The sequence below is a fragment of the Natrix helvetica genome (genome assembly GCF_964273705.1).
Source record: "Natrix helvetica genome assembly, chromosome: 6".
Lineage (NCBI taxonomy): Eukaryota > Metazoa > Chordata > Lepidosauria > Squamata > Natricidae > Natrix > Natrix helvetica.
In genome coordinates, this window is record NC_138553.1 from 46413886 (window position 1) to 46434702 (window position 20817).

At 35.6% G+C, this 20817-nt stretch overlaps 1 protein-coding gene across 1 annotated transcript in view; it reads left to right on the forward strand.

Moving 5' to 3' along the window:
- The window catches only part of TSPAN8 (tetraspanin 8), a 33924-nt gene extending 18333 nt beyond the window's left edge, over positions 1-15591 (forward strand). The window contains exons 3-9 of the mRNA XM_081957336.1: positions 2442-2504; positions 5480-5608; positions 8687-8761; positions 8840-8947; positions 10167-10292; positions 12116-12199; positions 15301-15591. Coding sequence (XP_081813462.1) covers positions 2442-2504; positions 5480-5608; positions 8687-8761; positions 8840-8947; positions 10167-10292; positions 12116-12199; positions 15301-15354 — 639 coding nt within the window. The 3' untranslated portion in view covers positions 15355-15591. The remainder of the gene's footprint in view (positions 1-2441; positions 2505-5479; positions 5609-8686; positions 8762-8839; positions 8948-10166; positions 10293-12115; positions 12200-15300) is intronic.
- Positions 15592-20817: the final 5226 nt, after the last annotated feature.

A 20817-nucleotide genomic window follows, 5' to 3' on the forward strand; every position in this document is an offset into this window, starting at 1 on the left:
GCTATAAATCCAGATCAATCTGAATATTTTTAGCTAAGTTCTTAAGCAGTAGCTAATTCAACTTTGCCAGTAAGAATAAATTGACCACTGTTCTCTGCCCAGTCTGGCTCGGCAATGTACTTCCGTGATTTATCACTTTCCAAATATATTTTGGTTTTATTCCTACATTTTATTCCTACATTAAAATACATTTTAATCGTGTATTTCCAGATAAATCTGTGTGCTGTATAGTAACTCTTACTGTCACTACTACTGGATTTTTGAGTCAACCATTGTTTAGCCAATATCATGCCAAGTGATATCATGCTGTCTCTTAAAGGGACAAAATCAAATAACATGTCTGGGATTGGATGGAGGAGTAAATGGTGAAATGACTATGTTTAGCCTTGGTGAAAACATGTCATTGCCTAGCATTCCATAATTCTCTCTCTTTATCTCTCTTATTTTGTCTTCTTCATACACAAACACACAGTTAGCCCTATCAAGTCTGGGAATACTTTGAGGGTCCTAAGGAAAGTTTAATGCTAGGAAATGACTTGTGGTTGTGGCCTGCCTCTCATATTGTAAGACAATTTGAGGATGTGAGATGAGGTAAAAGAAAGAACGGATGAAAAAAAATTGTTGGTAACTTGACGGAAGGATGAGAGATGATGGTTAGCAGATTTTGAATATTTTATCAATGTGGTTATATATGGGGAGAAAAAGTGAGACCTTGAGATGTGAGTTTGGAAAAAATATAATTTTAAAGGAATGATTTCTTTTTTTAGAGTTGAGGTCTCATATTTGCCTTGCATTCAATTTCTTGGATACATTGTTGGTTTGATAAAATGATGTTTTAGCATTGTTCACCAACACTGTAACAAACATTTTGTGCTTAGCTATCTCTGTATGGCAGCGATGTCACTTCCTCAAAATCTGGAATATCTCATTGATACTCAGGGATCATATTCCATTCTTAGATTATTAGCAAAATTATGTGTACAGGTATGCAGAAGCTTATGTCTGTCTATTCATCTTTGGGAGGATGAAAAAAAATATTGTCATCTGTCCAAATTTACTTGATGGGGTTCCAAGAAAACCTGGAGCCCATTGTGATTTATTCAGAAGCATTAATTATCAGAGAAATTAGTCCTTAGCTTCCCCTCCTAATCTCTTGTGACATCTTGCATATAAAAAGAAACACCACCATTCTGTACAGTTGCTGGACAGGTTCCCAGTATTTTCAAATATAGACAGACCTTGCTTTCCTTCCATGGGAACAATTCCCTTCCCCACCCCAGTCCTAATGTACATAGTGGAATATGATAGATAGTATCAATTTATTATTAAAGTAATACTAATCACACTGATGAAGATTTCTATTTGACCTGAATGTTGAGTAATTTAACCAACTCAGAAATTTATCCTTAAGCTACCTGTGCATTGTGCTATGAAAAAAATACAGGTGGTCCTCAACTTATGACCATAATTGAGTTCCAAATTTTCGTTGCTAAGTGAAACATTTGTTAAGTGAATTTTGTCCCATTTTACAACCTTTCTTGCCACAGTTTTAAGTGAATCACTGCAGTTGTTAAATTAGTAACATGGTTGTTAAGCGAATCTGCTTTTCCCATTGACTTTGCTTATCAGAAGGTTGCAAAAAGTGATCACATGACCCTTAAATGTGAATCAGTTCTAAGGCATCTGAATTTTGATCATGTGATCATGGTGATGCTACAACGGTTGTAAGCGTGAAAAACGGTCATAAGTCACTTTTTAAAATGCTGTTGTAACTTCAATCAGTCACTAAGTGAAATATTGTAAATTGAGGACTACCTGTAATGTCTTTTGACATTCAAAGGGAAAGGGGGAAAAGTGTGGCCCTTTCTCCGGTATTTAAAAATGTACTTAAAAAATAATAATCAAACTCAATATTGAGATGAAAAAGCAAGCAAAAGTATTCACAGGGTTTTCCCCAGGGTGTGTTGTACAGAAGTCAAAATGGCAACATGATCTTTTTATGTGTGTTTCATGTCATAGCAATTTTTTCAAAAAACAAAATTATATTTTAAGTGAGAAATGGATATTTTGTCTAAGACAGTACTTGAGAAATTAGATTTCTTTTATTAATAGAATCAATTTGTATATGGTGTTTTGGATTTTTAATGCATATTAAGATGGGTTTAAATCAGTGGTGGGATTCACTTACCTTCCCTACTGGTTCGCAAATGAAAGCACACATGCCACCTTCTGTGCATGTGCACCGACTTCTGTTCACGCATTATGTTGGGGTGAGTGGGCGGAGCCTACCACAGCCGCTGATACCGGTTCACCCGAACCAGAGAGAACCAGCTGAATACCACCTCTGGGTTAAATAATTAAATAATAGAAAAATGTTTCAGGCATCTGCATTAAGTAGATCATTATTTTCAGGATATTGGTTTTTTTCTCCCTTTAACTAGATAATTGGATGTATTATTCTGGGAGTCTCTATATGGCTACGTGTCAGCAAAGATACTCAAGAGGTAAATATGCTTTTTTTTATCAGTAATAATTAGAGGTGTCAACACATACTACAGTTGCATCTTCCTGTCAAGGCACAGAAAAATTAAGTGGATAAAAATGAAATTAATTCTATAGCTGTCACCCTCTACTCCTCTTTGGAAGTTGAGATCAATTTCAAGTTATAAATAAAGAATTACTTTATTTAAAAAAAGAAACTTTAATGTAAATATATTTTTCCTATTTTAAGTAGCCATACTTAAAATGGTGAGGAGAAAGCGATTTCAAAAAAGCCTCTAAAAGAAAATTTATAAAAAATTAAATATAAAAATGTAACACTCTGAGCAGACTGAAATATGTTACTGGTCTATTACTGAAGTCACAGAGTCACTAAGATTGCAGAGGGAAAAATAAATATCAAAAACAATAAAGATTTCAATATCACACACATAAAAGTAAATCAAGTATCTAATTGCTCATTCCTGGCTAAATATTTACCTCCTTTTCTCCATAAAAAGACTTAGGTAAGGATTTTCCCTTAGAAAGAGAATCTTCTCTTAGGAACTTAGATAGACCTTATACCTTTGCTTGTAGCTATTCTGTACAAATAGATTGGCCTCATAATAACTTTATTGAGAAATGAAAGAGATTAATTTGTTTTAATTTTCAAAATGTAAAACTTTTTTTTACATTTGGAATAAAGAATCTGAGAATTAGCAAAATTTGAGCAATCCCAAGTGGTGATGAATTCTCCTAGAATTTATGGTGTGAGCCTTATCTCCCCCGCCCCCAGTTTACTCCTAGATTTTCCAGTTAAGAAAGTATATCTTACCAGTTTAATTTAAACTTTTAAATGTAAAAATAGGAACTTAACACTTTATTGAATGAAGCATGAAATTTGTTCTTGAAACATTTTATTCATGTGATCAGGAATAAGATACAAATAATTACCTCTTAAAATCTTTTTGGGAAACAGTTTACAATATTGGTATCAGCTATACAAATTGATTTTAATGCAAATTCAATGAAGGTATGAGCAACTGTTGCAACTCTATATCAGCAATATACTAATGCCACATTCTTCTCCTGTATTAGTTTTTTAATATTAAAAACATCATCCTCTTCTAGTCCAGCTTGACTTCTGCTGCCTTCATGGACACATCCATGTAGTTTATAAAAGAGATTTCTGTGGGTTTTCTCAATTTATTAATCTACTCTACAGTCTAGAATTTCCTGGTTTGTTTTACCAGCCAGGTATGCCTGACCCTGTTTTCAGTTTTTCAGGATCAAATAAATTAATAATCTGTCACCTATTTTTGCACTGTGGCATAAAGGCATTAATTAGCAACGCCTGTTAGATTGCTGTCCTTATTACGGTGAGTTTACATGTTTGCCATGTGACATGATTCAATAGCAACCAGGAGACTGTGCTGGACCAACAAATGACTTATCCCCTGGAAATAACTGGAAAAATGATTTTTTTATTTGAGTTCCTCATACTGAAATGCCCTTTCCGGGAATTTTCATCTCCTAATGACCACACCGATTGATTTTCTTCATCATGATGTATTTCTAATGTTCTTTCAGGTGATTAGGAGTTTAAAATTCCTAATACATAATGACACATAATCAATCCTAAGAATACTTGTGTACACCTTTAATCTGTTCAGGCAAAATGTGTTATGGTTCATTCAAGCTGGTTTGAGAGAGTGTGTTATTTTAATTCAATTCAATTCAATTTATTAGCGCTTATAGACCGCCCCCTCTCCCGAAAGGGACTCGGGGCGGTGTACAGTCCATGTCAAAAAACAAAATTAAAACAATTAAAATTACTAAATGGACAATATATATATAAAAATATAAAATAGATGGATAAGAGGAGGATAAAAGATGTGCAGGACTGTATTGCTAATAAATAATTAAAATAAACAGACATTAAAATCCCAATACCCGATAAAATTAAGTCTACAGAATAATCCCCTTAAAAACCAGTAAAAATATAAATGCCAGGAGATAGGCGTTGAAATTATGCCAGGCCAGCCAGTCGGAACAGGTGAGTCTTTAGTTTCTGCCGGAAGGAGCGGAAGTTGGTGGTGGTTCTAATGTCGGGGGGAGGTCATTCCAGAGGGTTGGGCCCATCACAGAGAAGGCCCTACTCCTTGGCTTCGCCCGCTGGCATTGCCTAGCGGACGGCACCAGGAGAAGCCCCTCCCTGTGAGAGCGAATTGGCCGCTGGGATGTATGTGGGAGGACGCGATCCCGCAGGTAACTGGGCCCTATGCCATGGAGCGCTTTAAAGATGGTGGTCAAAACCTTGAAACGCACCCGAAAGACCACAGGCAGCCAGTGCAGCTCGCGCAGGAGCGGTGTTACATAGGAGTACCTGGTACTCCCCATGACTGCCCGCGCGGCTGCGTTCTGGACTAGCTGCAGTCTTCGGGCGCGTCCCAAGGGAAGCCCCATGTAGAGAGCTGTAGAAATGTAGATTTTACTTGTACTATTGATCTGATTTGATTTTGCTTTCCTTAATTATTTGTACAGAATATATAAACTTATTTTTTATTAGCTTTCCATTATAATATGACTTTGTTTGCCATCCAGGAAACAAACTGACATTGAAAATGCAGGATATGAGTAACACATAAATATTCACCATTCTGTTCTAATCTGGGAATTTATAATCTGCTGTATTGGCTAAAAACCAGGCAATCCCGCTTCTGCATAGCCCATTTCAGTACATCTCACCTGTACCAAAGCAATCCACTGCCTTCTCTGGAGTTCCAGCACTAGAGCAATGTCCTTGAGTGCTGAACAATCAGAATGAAATGCCATGATTGAGGGTATTGCCTTAGTGCCAAGTAGTTTGCTGATAATATGACTTATGTCTATGAATAATAGAGAGCTGTTCATTTGCTCCTAGCTTCCTTTTTAGATTATCTTTAGCTTCCTTAACTATTTCACTGATTGTATCTGAAACCTTGTATTTCTCTTTTTACAGGACTTCAAATTAGACTCAAGCTTGCTTCCTGCTGTTGATCTCCTCATTGCTGTGGGCTCTGTCATTATGGTGCTTGGGTTTCTAGGTTGCTGTGGTGCCATGAAAGAGAGCCAGTGCATGCTCCTCCTGGTAGAGTTTCAATTTCTGTAACATTTTCTTTGCCAATATTCTCAAAGCAATTCCCTGCATGAATTTATCTTGTTGGACAATAAATGATCTTTAGTGCAAGTTTTAGTTAGGATTGTTTTTTCTCAAGCTGGCATAAGGAGAATGTGCCTTCTACTGCCAATGAGAAGTGTAACTACACTCTGGTGTACTCCTTATCATTTTCTGTGTGGAAAGATATGAATTTAAGGAGTTTTGGGGAAAACGTGAATTACAAATGAAAGGTAGAAATGATGGCTTTTAAAATCCATAAATACAGGTAGCCCTCAATTTACAATGGTTCATTCAGTGACCATTCAAAGTTATAATGGCACCGGAAAAAATGACTTATGATCATTTTTCACACTACGGCCATCGCAGCATCCTCAGGTCATGTTATCAAAATTTGAATACTTGACAACTGGTTCATATTTATGACGGTTGCAGTATCCTGAGGTCAAGTGAACAGCTTTTATGACCTTTTGACAAACAAAGTCAATGGGAAAGCCAGAATCACTTAACAACCATGTTACTAACTTAACAAACTGCAGTGATTCACTTAATAACTGGCTAGAAAGGTTGTAAAATGGGGCAAAACTCACTGAACAACATAAACTTTGGTCTCGATTGTGGTCATAAGTTGAGGACTATCTGTATTATTACGTTTCTGCACAGTAGGTAGGAATTCTAATACTGGCTAATGTGAACTTTGATTACAGATTACATATACTCCATACATTATGAACACCTATTTTGAAGAAGGCAAGAAAGGAACCTGAACCAAGAGTAGATTTCAGAATGGAAATAAAAGCCTGCTGCTATCTGAATGTCTGTCATAACTGCTTTTCTCCAATGCAGTCACTTTTGGGATATTCTGATTCTTAATTCAATTCAGTATTTACGTAAGGATGTCCATCACAGAAAAAGAAAAGGTGCTGGTTTCTTCCTAGGTTTCAGAATGTGGATTCTGCTACATCATAATACTATTTCAATAATTCCTCAAAAATAGCATGTTCAGTGGTGGGATTCAGCCAGTTCGCACCTATTTGGGAGAACTGGTTGTTAATTTTCTAAACAGTTCGGAGAACCGGTTGTTGGAAGAAATCTCCTTTTGTCTTTTTTTTACACTTTACAGGGCTAATCCTGTAAGGAAGGCAGGAAGGAAACCTTCTGGTGTTGTTTCTAGCCTAATCTTTATTGCCTTGCTTACAGAAACTGCTTCTCCAGTTAACCCTTATTACATTGTAACAGCTAAGGTGAAGCGCCCATCAACGTGAGTGACATTACGTTGTCCACGCCCACCCAGTCACATGACCACTGAGCCCTGCCTACCCAGCTGGTCATTAGGGTAGAGGACCGATTGTTAAATTATTTGAATCCCACCACTGGGCATATTCCTCAGAGGTAGCATACAGGTAAAGGACCTGTGTAGGGTGCCAGATTGTTTCCCTGGTTCTCCTTAAGTTGCTTTTGAGTTGAACTGTGGCAATCTTGGCACTCAGTGTTTTTCTCACTTGGGGAAAGTGGGGAAACTGAAAGACATGAGCTTGCATCCTGGAATATTTACAGGCTGGCATTAGTGATCTCAGTTTTCCCAATTCTTCAGAAAGCATATAGGACAACTGAGACAGAGCTGCATTTGCATGTAATCTATAAGGGTAATTCTGTTTAACTGCAGTCACTTAACTTTCAAATATCTAAAATAAGCCTACAACATATGCCATCTATGTTATCTGCTAATATGGGACTTTTGCATGCACAGAAATTAGGATCAGAGCTACGGACTGTATCCTTGATTTCTTTACCATATATTTATTCATTTAATGCTGTTCATTATAAAATGTATATGCCATCTTTGTGTTTATCCCAACATTCCAAGTGATTATAGCAGTACATAATAGAAAGTATTAAACAAAAGCTATACAATTACAATTGAAAGTAATAATTGAAATATTATATATGGGAGCCACAAAAGAGGCTTTCCCCCAAAAGCTATGGTAGGTAGCTTCTGCAGTAACAGGGCAGTTTGTAGACAATCTCAGGGGTTAATCAGATGCTGTACCCTTGCACCAGACAGAAGTTTGCCTTGCCTCCACAATTCCATACATTTCATCACCTGGACAGATCTAATCAGTACTAGAAAGCAAGTTCAGTCTCAATGTATGTATTTATTTTGGTGTGTTATGATAAAGGCAAGTTTGTACATACCAAAGAGAAGAGCTTCACAAAACTCTACTTAAAAGAAGTTTTAAGTAGCTATGTCAGCTATAAAATTAAAATCCTTTCTTCCCCTCTCCTCTCCTGATCTTCCTTTCTACTTCAACATTGGTTTTAATGAATCATTTTCATACTATCTTGTAAAAAACAAGTTTGACTTTTGTGAGCCTCCATTATTTTAATCCAACGTTGTCCCTCATTCTTGTTAAATAGTGATCTCTCTATAATTATTTATGCCTAATCAGAATTATGAATGGCATTTTTTTGGAACTTACTTAAGAGACGCTTAGGTTTTAATCCAAGTATGACAAACTGTAAGGTTAATCATTAAGTGTTGTAACATGTATTAAAATATACATGGTCTACTTTGACTAATTATTCAAAAATACAATAATTACCATACAAGCAAGCACATATCATTGAAAGGAAGCAATTCATTATTCTAATGGATGGAAAACAATATGACATCTCATGAGCCATGCCTTGTAAAAAATATTGTCTACAGAAAATGCAGCTTTGTTTCAGAATTATGTACAATTATAGTACATATTGAATTATGTAATTCCATTAATTTCAGTTTTATATAAGAATACATAAATACATAAATACAAGAATACATAAAAATTGTATCTTTTTAAAATATCTCTTATGTACAACTTTTGAACATTGCCTATACTCACATTCTGATTTCAAAAATCTGTCTTTCCTAACAAGTGCCTTTTCAAGGGATTTTGTTTCACTTTGTAAACATCTTAGAATATTGTAAACCATTTCAGAACATTTACAAAAAGAAACAGTATGTAAATACACCTTCCTGGAGCTGAGATATTTTTTTTTCCCCACCAGTTTTTCATTGGACTACTGTTGATTCTGCTTCTTCAAATTGTATCAGGCATTCTGGGAGCAGTATATAAATCTCAGGTATTTCATTCTTCAATCTTATTAAGTTATGTAGTCAATAAATTACATAGGCTGATTGTATCATCTGTTCATTTGCAGATTGAAGGCTTCGTAAACCAGACTCTCGAGAAAGAAATGGATGTATTAAAACTTGCTTCAACTAATAATAAGGAGATTCTGAAAGGTTTCCGCAACCTTGAGATAAAGGCAAATTAAGTTCATTTAATATTTACTACTATTTTTACTCTACTTGTTCCAACATCTTAAAATCAAACTACTATACGTTTGAAAACCATTATCATCTCCAATTCCCTAATTTCACAATAGCAAATACAGACCAAGCTTTATTGAATACAAATCAGTGGTGGGTTGCCAATTTTTTTACTACTGGTTCGGACGCGCTCCTGCATGCATCCGGGTGGGTGGGTGGAGCCTCCCGCCGCTGCTACTATTGGTTTTCCTGCTCTGGGCTGAACCGGCAACAGCAACCCACCTCTGATACCAATAATCTGTACCAAAATGACTGACTCCTAGAAACATTAATGAGCTGAGAAAATGATGTGTGTATTTGGTATTCCAGGCAATGTTAGATAACTATAATCTACTACAGCCTGTTTATGACACTGCTGACTTCTCAAGGATTCTGTTTTCAAGCCATAGATCAGCATTTCTCAACATTGGCAATTTCCAGAATTCTGGGAGTTGAAGTCCACATGTCTTAAAGTTGTCAAGGCTGAGAAACACTTCTGTAGATTTTTACTTGATGTTTAGATATTAACAGGCAGCAATACATACATTATCTACATATTATAGAACACTTCTGACTGTTAATTTTTGTTTTTAATTATCAGGAAAAAGAATAGCCATTTTAATTTGGTTTGATTGTGGCATTGACATAGGGATGTGGGAAGATGGGCAAGTGAAAATGCATGCATCATGATATCATGTCACAAATTCACTGCTAGCATCTTACATTGGGATGCATGAACAGAAGAACTAGGTTTAAAACACGACTATAGTGTGTATATGTAATTAGTAGATGTTGAGGGATGCCAACAATCCTATAGAGTTAGGCTTTTATATTTCACCTCTTTTCCAGTCTTCTGACCAAAGAAATATTGCCCGCATATTTTCATGGTGATTTTTCTAATTTTACAAGATGTAAAATATAATGTAAAATGTCTGTCTGTCTATCACTGTATTTTAAACAACCAATCTCAGTTTTCTGCAAAAGTGGCTATAAATGAATCAAATTTCCCTTCTTTGTGTCAGTGAATGGTATATACCTCTTATATGGCCCTTATATGGGAAGAATATTCAGCAAAGTTAATGGAAAACTGAAAATATTGCAGTATAAGCTTTGCTGCTTATGTGTCAGAAGAATTAGTTTATCAAACTAAACTCTTCATTATTGTTTTTCTTGTAGTACAAATGTTGTGGCATGCTTAAAGGACAATCAGATTGGGGACGAAACCTTATTCCTAACCAGGGATGTGAATGTAATCAGACAGACCTAGGTACAACTTATTGTGATAAAAACCACTATGGAAAGGTAAGAAAAAAAATAGCATGAGTGCATCAACGACTACTATTCTGGGAGAGGGGGCGGTCTAGAAGCACAAATAAATTGAAATTAAATTGAATTGAAATATTAGGTTTAGTGGCCATTTGTAGTCTCCAGATTCATATATCATGGAATCATTCTAAGGAACAATAATGCAGGATGATTATCAGGCATTGATTGGATGTTTATACTTCTTTCTTAGTCTTCATCTAGGAAGCACCTGGGTTAGGGGAAAGCTAATGGAAACCATAATTATTATAATTTGCATTTCTGTTACTACTTTGTTTGTTTGTTTGTTTTCTGATATCTTCAAGTCAGTATTAATTTCTATCAACTACCTGGACAGGTTAGTGGAGTTCTCTTGGCAAAATTTCAGAAGTGTTTTGCTATTGCTTCCTTCCTTGTGCTGAGAGAAAGTGATTGACCTAATGTTTTTATTCCTAGGGCAGAACTAGAACTCACAATGTCCTGGTTTCTAGCTCAGCACTATTTAAGTGCTGTATTATGCCAAAATGAGTAAATATTTATTTTTTAGGATCTAATATGTTTCTAATATGATATCAGAGTCAGTTGATTAATAAGTAATCATATAAATAAACACATGAATGAATACTTTAGTAAGTCGATTCTTTAATACTGACATGTCTTTTCTTCAGGTTTACACCAAACATGGTGAAAATTGAACTATTTTAATAAATAGCAGAGAGAGGTTGTGTTCTCTCTTGTGTAATACCCATAACATTTCTCTCAAATTTTTGGACATGCACGTTGCTCTTTTATATTCCAGAATAAGTACAAATACACCAAAGTTTTCCTTTATATAATGATGCATAATCTACTATTTAACAATGTATTGAAAAAGCTTCTAAAACAATGCATGATGGATTGATGACGTGATGAAAATAATCCCATTGAAAAATAATTGAGAGACAAGTTAGACTAATATTCATGTGACTTAATGGTTATCACAACTGGCAGCTCCCATCAAATTCTATAGGCCAGTGATGGCGAACCTTTTTTGGCTCATGTGCCACAAGTGGGGGGAGCGCAGGGGGGTCGTGTGCGGGTGTGCCGCACCCATAATGCAATGTGAGACCCCCCCAATGCGCATGCAAGCACAACATGCTCCCCCCATTTTTACATGCTTTTTTCGCTCTCCCCAGGCTCCAGAGGCTTTATAGGAGCCTGGGGAGGGTGAAAAGAGCCTCCCCCGCCCCTCCGGAGGCTTCGGGGACTGTCCGGAGGCTTCCCTGAAGCCTTCGGAACGCTTAAAACCACCCTCCGAGCAAACCGGAAGTGACTTCCTGTTTATTTAAAATTTTGCCTCGCGTGCCCTGACAAATGGCTCCACGTGTGCCATAGGTTCGCCATCACTGCTATAGGCCAATTTGTTTTTATGTATTTTTCATATTTCTTCCACATAAAATATGGAATTCATAGAAAATCCCCAAGTGGCTTAGGCATTCACTAGTCTTAGTGCTTGGTTTTTTAAAGAGGTATTTCATCTGATTGACTTTTTAAACCTGGATGAAACTAATTATTTAAACTGTTTTGTTTCTTAAATGTTGCTATTGTAATACTTATCAAAAACAATTCATATCTTATTCATTTATTCAATTGATTATCCACTTTTTCATTAGAACTATAAAAATCTCACAGTAGATCTTGGAAGTTTGAAAAAATGAAGATACTCATTTCTCCTTTGCCTTTTGATACCAGCAAAATTAATTTAAATTTGTAATATGGATATTTGGTTAAAATAGCTGATGCATGTAGGATTTATACCATTTTTGTCTTTGCCTTTCTTTCAGACTTGTGCAACCGTAATTATGGAAATTTTGAAGAAAAATATGGTTATAGTTATGGGGATAGCATTTGGACTGGCATTTATTGAGGTATACTAATAAAATCTTATTTCAATCTGTTATGATATTGCAAGCTATCGTTTCATTGGTAGTACATCAAATTGAATGGTTGTGGTTGATCAAGTATTGTTAAAGGATACGCATACCTCAACAGTATTGATAGTGACTTGATGAAGAATATTTCTGATGTTCAGAAAAGAGCTGCTGCTAGGTTGCCACTTTCCATGTTTTGGATTCAAAAGTCCCGCCAATTTTTTTTTTTTGGGGGGGGGGGTTGGAGTCATTAGAAATTAGAACATAAAAGATTGGGCCCACTGAATAAATGGAGTTCCTTCTATTGCATATTCCTACTTTATCCAGGTAAATAGGAAAATCCTGACTGTGAATTATATGAAAAATGGTTGGGAACTGAACAAAGTCCTGCTCAGTAGAGGCCATGAGTGGGATCTTACTGGACTCTATAAGTCAGCCTTCTGAATTGTGTAGTTCAATAAATAGAAGGAACAAGAAAAGAAGCTGTGTATTCTGATAGACTTCCTTTTGAGTAAACAGAGCTGATACAGAGATTGCAAATAACATATAAGGTAAATAGTGGAATGAACAGTGGTAAAATAATTTTAAAAGGGTCAAAGAGTAGACAATGAGCAATTAAATAAATGAGAGGGATCTGGGTGTCCTGGTGGATCACTGCTTAAGTATGAGTCAGTACTCTGCTGCAGCTGTCAAAAATGTCAAAGCAGTCCTAGGCTGCCTCAAAAGAGAGATAGCATCAAAATCGCAGGAAGCTTTTGTTTCTTTGTTTAGATTCCTCTTTAATATTCTTAAAACAATAAATACAATATTTTTGTCAGACCCCAAAACAGTGATTCAGGCAATAATAAAATTAACAGCCTCCTCTAAAGCAGGTCGCAGACAATCATCCATGACTTGAGAGAAAACCTGTCTTGGACTGGATCAAACTATGCCATTTGTAGAGCTAATAATAGAGCTGCCACAACTACCACCATATCACTGGATTATTGTTTCTGTATTGAATCTTTGTCTCAGGTTAATACACATGAATTTTTAATCAGTCCTTAATTTTTCTATCCAAATTAAGAGGTTTTTTTTAGAAACTTAATTAGTTGCTCAGGGTTTGGGGGGAAGGATGGGATGGGGCAATTGAGTTAATCATTCATTCTGGAGATTGCCTGGAAAAATCCCTAAAGTTTTCTGGTAATATTTTAGAAGTGATTTGCCATTATTTCCTTTGTAGACTCAAAGAGAAAGTGATTGACTTTCTCTTTGCTTGGTACCTAAGGTGGGAACAAAAGTCATTGTCTTGCAGTTTCTAGCCTGACAGTTTAACCCCTACACTCAAACCTTGTTTTACAAAAAAAAAAAAAAAAGAATAATGATAATAATAACAGCATTAAAGTGCAGTAAAAATAAGACTTTAAATTTTAATGTGACCTCTGTAATTATGGAATTCTTGTGAGAAAACATTTTAATTCAAATATGAGAACCTGCTTTTTTATTATTTGATTAATGCTGTGGTGGGTTTTGGATAAGGCCCAGGAGTTGGATGTTAATCCAGTTTGTTCAATAACAAGAATTTGAACTTGGAACTACTAAAATGAGGTGGGTTCAATAAGAACAAGGAGTGAAGTTCAAACAAAGAAAGCATTAAGGATTTTTTTTAAAAAAAATGGAAAAGGAAACTTAGCTTCATTTACCTTTCCAGATAGATTCTTAGTCTCTGATATCTTAATTTACAGAAAGAGATGTAAAACATACAGCTCGTTTTACAGTTAATAGTTAGCTCTGCAGGTAACAGTTGCTTGGATCTCTGAGCTTCCCATTGTAAATGTTTGGCAACTTATTACTATAGCGCGTTCTTTTGTAAGGGTAAAGTCTTCATTGGGTGAGGCAAGAATTTATATTGGGGAAGGCTATTTGTTCTTTTCCTCTTTGGTTTTTGTTTTTGTTTTAATCTCTGCTATTCAATAGAGATATCATGTTTTATGTCTCGAAATGAGAGTTGTTTTCAAGTGTAGTAGTTAGAGAAGGCATCAAAGACTGATGATTATTTACTTCTCCTACAGCTGATGTACACCAGCCATACTGTTCTATAACTAGTTCTTTTAGAGTGAATTCCAAATACCTTTATTTGTGGAACAGTGAAACAGACCTGCCTCTTTTTATGTAGTCTTGTTGTTTAGTGTTTGTTTCAACTATTGATTACAAAAATATAGTCAGAGTTCTGATTTTTTTAGCTCTTCATAAACATGTGGTAGCTTTAAAATCAATTTTAAAGCTACCAAATGTTCATGAAGAGCTAGAAAAATAGTCAATTTTAAAACCAAAAGTAATTCCTTGGTTACCTGAAGTTGACTTCTTAGCTGATAGAATTGAAGTTAGGAAAAAATCCATTTGATAGTCAGTTTCAATTTTATTTAAAGCAACACATATATGAATGTGCTCAAATTTCTACTTAAATTTGTTATAAATATTTTGTTAAATTGAAGTGATCAGTTATCTAGAACAGCAAATCCCCACATTTATAATAACAGTTGCACAAGAATTCAAATTACAACTATTGTGGCACCATCAACACAAACTATTTAAAAATCTTTTTATAATATTTGGATTTGAAGTAATGAACATAATTCCATGAACATTTATGCAAAAATACATTAGTTATTCAATTATGCAAGATTGTTGTTTTGCTGTAATTTATTATAGAAATGCAAGTAATTCATATCTTTATGAGTAAGGTTTCTAAGAATTCTAATGTTGACAGAAAGCAGTATGAAAAATCTTTTCAGCTCTCAAGAAATCTGATCTCTTTCCCACAAATGTTGCAATATAAAGTACAAGTAAGAATCTCACAACTTGTCTTCACCCTTTAAAACAATCCATCTTTCAGAATAAGTTGAGGTTTCCTATACTGCGATATACATGGGTTTAATTAAAATCCCACTATCTGAAAGTCATATCTCTAAATGGTGTTGGAAGCAATCTTTAACATAGCAGCTCCATTAGTACATGCAAAATCCATGAATTTTGCAAACAAAATGTTCTTGCTGTGTACTGAACTGTTACTGAAGTTGCCAAATAATGCATCTTAAACATCTTTCTTTCTTTTTCAGATTGTTGGCATGGTGTTTTCAATGGCCCTTTACTGCCAGATCCAGAAAAAGTGAAACCAAGAAAATGATCAGCCAAACAAGAAAGCTTTGTAGATTGAGGAATTGGATCTGTAGTTGGATTTTTATTTTATTTTTTAAAAGCACCACATACAATTTGTGTTTGGGGTGTTGGTAATTTGTAACCTATTCGACTACCCCCCCCCCAAAAGCACTGCTCTATATTGTGCTGACCCAATACATTGTTTTCCACTCATCTGTTTTCTGAATTAAAGTTGATGCTTACTTAACCAATTTCAACTAAAAGTTATTTGTTTTATATATGTCCACACCCATACTCATACATAAACATATCCCCCTTCAAAAAATTCTTGCTTCCCAACTGTGCATGCAGAGACTCATAGAATGTTTTCCCCTTAACATTGCTGAAATACTGTGAAATGAAACCTTTGAACAAATTGATTTAATAGTTTCTCCAATCAGTCCAATGGATTTAAGATTAACTACGTGAGTACAGGTTGGTTTGAGAGAGGCAACAAAACTTTTAACAATAAGGTCTGAAAAGCTGGAACGGGGAGTCTCTAAATGTTGGGCTTTATGGTTGTTTTTCCTTACCACATAGTCTCTATAGCTGTTAAATGTTAGTTTTTCTGGAGAATGGAAGTGTAGAATTATAGCCTTAACTATCTGAAGAGAAACTAAGACTTTATTTGTGACATTATTTCGTAAGAGTAGCCATTTAACAAGCATAGCTTACTGAACTGTGTATACTTATTTATTTATAAAATTTATTGTGCCCCCCCACATCATACCACAGGATAACTCTGGATGGTTTGCAATCATAAAAATCAATCTATATCTGTCCGTCTGTCTGTCTGTCTGTCTGTCTATCATCTATCATCATCTATCATCATCGTCCACCATGTAGTGGACAACAATTTAAATATGAGCCAGCAGTGTGCAGCAGCTGCCAAAAAATCCAACACAGTTCTAGCCTGCATAAACAGAGGGATAGAATCAAGATCACGTGAAGTGTTGAATACCACAATGTAAAAAAGATGTTGCGACTCTAGAAAGAGTGCATAGAAGAGCAACAAAGATGATTAGGGGACTGGAGGCTAAAACATATGAAGAACGGTTGCAGGAACTGGGCATGTCTATTTTAATGAAAAGAAGGACGAGGGGAGACATGATAGCAGTGTTCCAATATCTGCCACAAAGAAGAGGGAGTCAAACTATTCTCCAAAGCACCTGAGGGTAGGACAAGAAGCAATGGTAGGACAAGAAGCAATGGGTGGAAACTAATCAAGGAGAGAAGCAACTTAGAACTACGGAGAAATTTCCTGACAGAAAAATTAATCAGTGGAACAACTTGCCTCCAGAAGTTGTAAATGCTCCAACACTTGAAGTTTTAAAGAAAGATTGAATAACCATTTGTCTGAAGGGGTGCAGGGATTGGACTAGAAGATCTCCAAGGCCCCTTCCAACTCTGTTATTCTATTCTATCATCTATTTATCTATCTATTTATCTATCTATCTATCTATCTATCTATCTATCTATCTATCTATCTATCTATCTACCCACCCACCCACCCACCCACCCACCCACCTATCTATTTATCTATCTATCTATCTATCTATCTATCTATCTATCTATCTATCTATCTATCTATCATCTATCTATCTATCTATCTATCTATCTATCTATCTATCTATCTATCTACCAATCTATCATCTATCTATCTATCTCTGCCTGCCTGCCTGCCTGCCTGCCTGCCTGCCTGCCTGCCTGCCTGCCTGCCTGCCTGCCTGCCTGCCTGCCTGCCTGCCTATCTATCTATCTATCTATCTATCTATCTATCTATCTATCTATCTATCTATCTATCTATCTATCTATCTATCTATCTTAAAATATAAATGACCATTAAATGTTATGCTATGCTGAGCTAGTTGTTAATCTTTTGCTAAGAGACAAAGAGAATTTTACCACTGTTCAGCCATTTGGGTAACCAGCCCTTTCAATAATGAACATATAAGACGTAACTTCTCGGGGGTGGGTGGTGGGTGGGGAGAGGCACTCATAAGCACATGTACAATTGTAGGAACATTTACACATTCATGTTTGCAAACTATGTATATCTATAGCTAGGTAGGCAGTAAAGAGGATTCCTATATTGCTGATGCTAAAATAACTCTTTCTTCTGTGCTTTGATCCCATTTACACTGTCATTCTTCCAATGCATGGATATAAATTAGCCCTGATATTAAAACATATGTCCAAGGTCTTCAGGTGTAATTTGAGCATTGAGAGAAAACTGCTAAAACATGTATAATTTTATGCACTAATATGAGTTCTTCAGAATTCAAATAACTTCCCAATAGTTATGAGCATTAATATTTATTGCCAACCACCCTTACATGCTTACAGTTGTTCAAAAGCTGATTATGCTAATTTCAAAACAGTACTTGTTTTCTGACCTGTAAACATTTCTGGAACATAATTAAGGGCATCAAATTTCACAGTTTTATATAAAATTTATAAATCTGATCTTTGTAATTGCTATGAAATATATATTATTTAGTTTTACTCTATTTCTTAACAATTTATCTTTAAAATGCCAAGACGTTCTGCTTACTTGGATAGCAACCAAAATTTGTTTTGATCCATCAATCCAGTTCAAGAGTACAAAAAGGCAGTAATTTATAGCAGAATGAGCAGATTGGCCAAGAGTCTCATTTTTAAAAATATCAGAACAGAAACAGACTTTCATATATTGAAAGTATATATTTATTACTATTGGAAAGTTGTAGCTAACATGCTTAAAGACATAAATACCACATCCTTTGTCGAGCTAAAAGCACCTGCAGTTTACGCAGAAACGCTAAACCACAAAGCCTGTCCGGAGAACTCCGGGCATGAGAGAAAACCACATCCTATGAAAAGCTTCTAGCCTGCTTAAGTTTTGCCCGGCAACAGGTTTTTAACCAATCATGTAATCGTGTGTTGTATTACGAAAATCCTTCTTGTATGCCTTAATAAATACCGTCTCAATCAGCCAGTGGGGGTTCTTTTGGCATCCTGCTGAGCTGGTTGGTGCGTTTTAACACATCATGGTGTTCGTGCTTCCTTAGCAGAGCCAGACCCACCTAGCTTAGGCTCACCCTAACGAGGGTTTTCACCCCTTCGGGGGTCCTCAAGCCTAGCTCAGGTGCACCCTTGCGAGGGTCCCAAAAGCAGACGAGGTCGTCACCGTGTGGCAGCCAGCCGCACAATCACAGAAAGTATATATTTATTACTATTGGTAACAAAACTTCTCCAATGTTTAATAAAGCTATCCTGGTATATTAAAGGTTAGCCTGTGAAAAGAGGTTTTATAGGGATTACATCTAATTTTTTTCAGGGGCCACAGGGGCATTCCTGAAGCATAAATTTCACATAAATGGATAAGTTTGCTTAAATATTGGAGGTCGAGCATCAGTAAAGGAGAAAAAAGTATGGGTACTTGTAATAAGGGAGGATATGTTTTCCAAAAGAGGAACAATTTACCCTACATGCCTTTACAATTAGCCTATTTTAGGGCTTTTAAAGTATCATAAACTAACCAGAGAAGATACATTCGTAGGCTCCTTTCATATATATACAAATTTTGGATTTATTTTTTTTGCAATATTTATTTTATGCATAGGACTTTCTACTAGGTGTGCTTTTTAGTGTTCAACTTTCTCCACTATTTTTAAATGCAGCTTTCTCAAATACATGTTACGTTAAGTGAACTTTCCTTGCTCCATATGATGAATATAAGCCAAGGTATTTGTTACTGCTGTCCATGCTACAGTGGAGTTTGTGTTGGCAGATAACAACTTTTTGAAATAAAATACATCCCCAACCGATTTCTTTTATATACATATCTGAGAATTATGGAAGGATAATTCAGACAAAAATCTCAAAATCTTACTGGAAAATGGAATTAATAAAATCTCCTGACAAAATGGTAAATACAATTAACTCAGAATTAATGAAGAACAAGAATGCAGCTTTTAAAAAATCAAACATTCCCTTCCTTTATTTCCCTATAATTTTATAAAAGCCTGTATTTCAGAAATTGTTTAACACCTGGATTTAAAACATATTCACAATTCCAGTGGAGAGGGTTAAAACCTTCGATTAGGCAATTTTCAATGCTTGCCGCCTTTCAGAATATTTGATCAAAGTATTTTCAGTTAATATCTGATCTTTTAATAAATCTACCATGTTAATCATTTTATGGTAGTAGAAAAGAACAAAGAGATTGTGCAAATATTTCTGCTTCCCCATATTTGCTATAATAAGCGCTGTCTGCAGGAAATGCAGTCAGAGGCTAGGCTGTTGCTTACAATGACTAAAAGTGAGATGGGGAAACAAGTTTTATTCCTATTACTTCCAGACTTTGGGCATTAAAATAGCTGGCCTGAAATACTCTTATATTTGCATTTATTTGAGTATAGGCAGATGTCTCTACAAACTATGACTCTTATAAGAAGAGCATTCATATACTATAGCAAAATAAAGGTCAATGTAAACCATACTACAAATGTTCATAACTACAAACGAGGCCTAGTTTATGCATGTTTAAGAGGGTCTTGAGAGAAAGAGATAGACCGTTCTAATAATTTCTCAAGGCCAATTTCTCTTTCAACTCAATTACCAGCTAGAGTCATATAATCCTTATTGATGTTCTGTCAAGAAATATAATATTTTCATAAATAAGGATTTTGCTTGAAAATGAACCCACCCAACAGACCCAAACCCTTAGGGTTCTCTTCCTAAGCTAGTGTTAGTGCTCAGGTGAACACTTGAAAACCCAGCTGAAGTGAATTTGTACATTTTTATGAACAAGATATGGCAGTTTACCTCATTCATAAAAAAATAATCTGATGAATAACTTTCCAGAATGACCAATGGCTTATCTTAGCTTGTCTGATCTACAAAGAACTATGCACAAGTTTAACCTTTCATTTGGTAGGCTTCCAGGATAAGTGTTTCTATGGTATAAAAGTATCATATGAAAGAACAAGTATATTTTTAAAAAGTATAAATGAATATATTGACTGATATGAAGGGCAAAAATTGTGTGTAGTTGAGGAAGCTATTGTTGAAAGTGTTTGTCTTTTTTTGGCCTTTTCCACTTCTTGAAAATGTGTCCCTGAATTTCTCCTTCACAATCAGAAAGAGGCATCTGAGGGCACTTACTGATTGCTGCTTTCTGATGTGCTTTCTTCCATCTTTGACATGACAGGAATGTATGCTTACTTAATTTTCATTGCCCCCACCATCAGCTTTACTCTGCCTCAACAATGAAATCAGAGAGCATTTGTCAATGCACATTTAATGTAGGGCAGTGATTGGTCAATTCCTTGGCCTCCTTTCCCCTCCCACTCAGTATCACTAACTAGCAGAAAAAAAAGTTGTTGCCCATGTGATAGAGTTTGTTTGGGAGACTCTGGACACTCCCTCTAGCTTCATACTCTGCTCCTCTTATG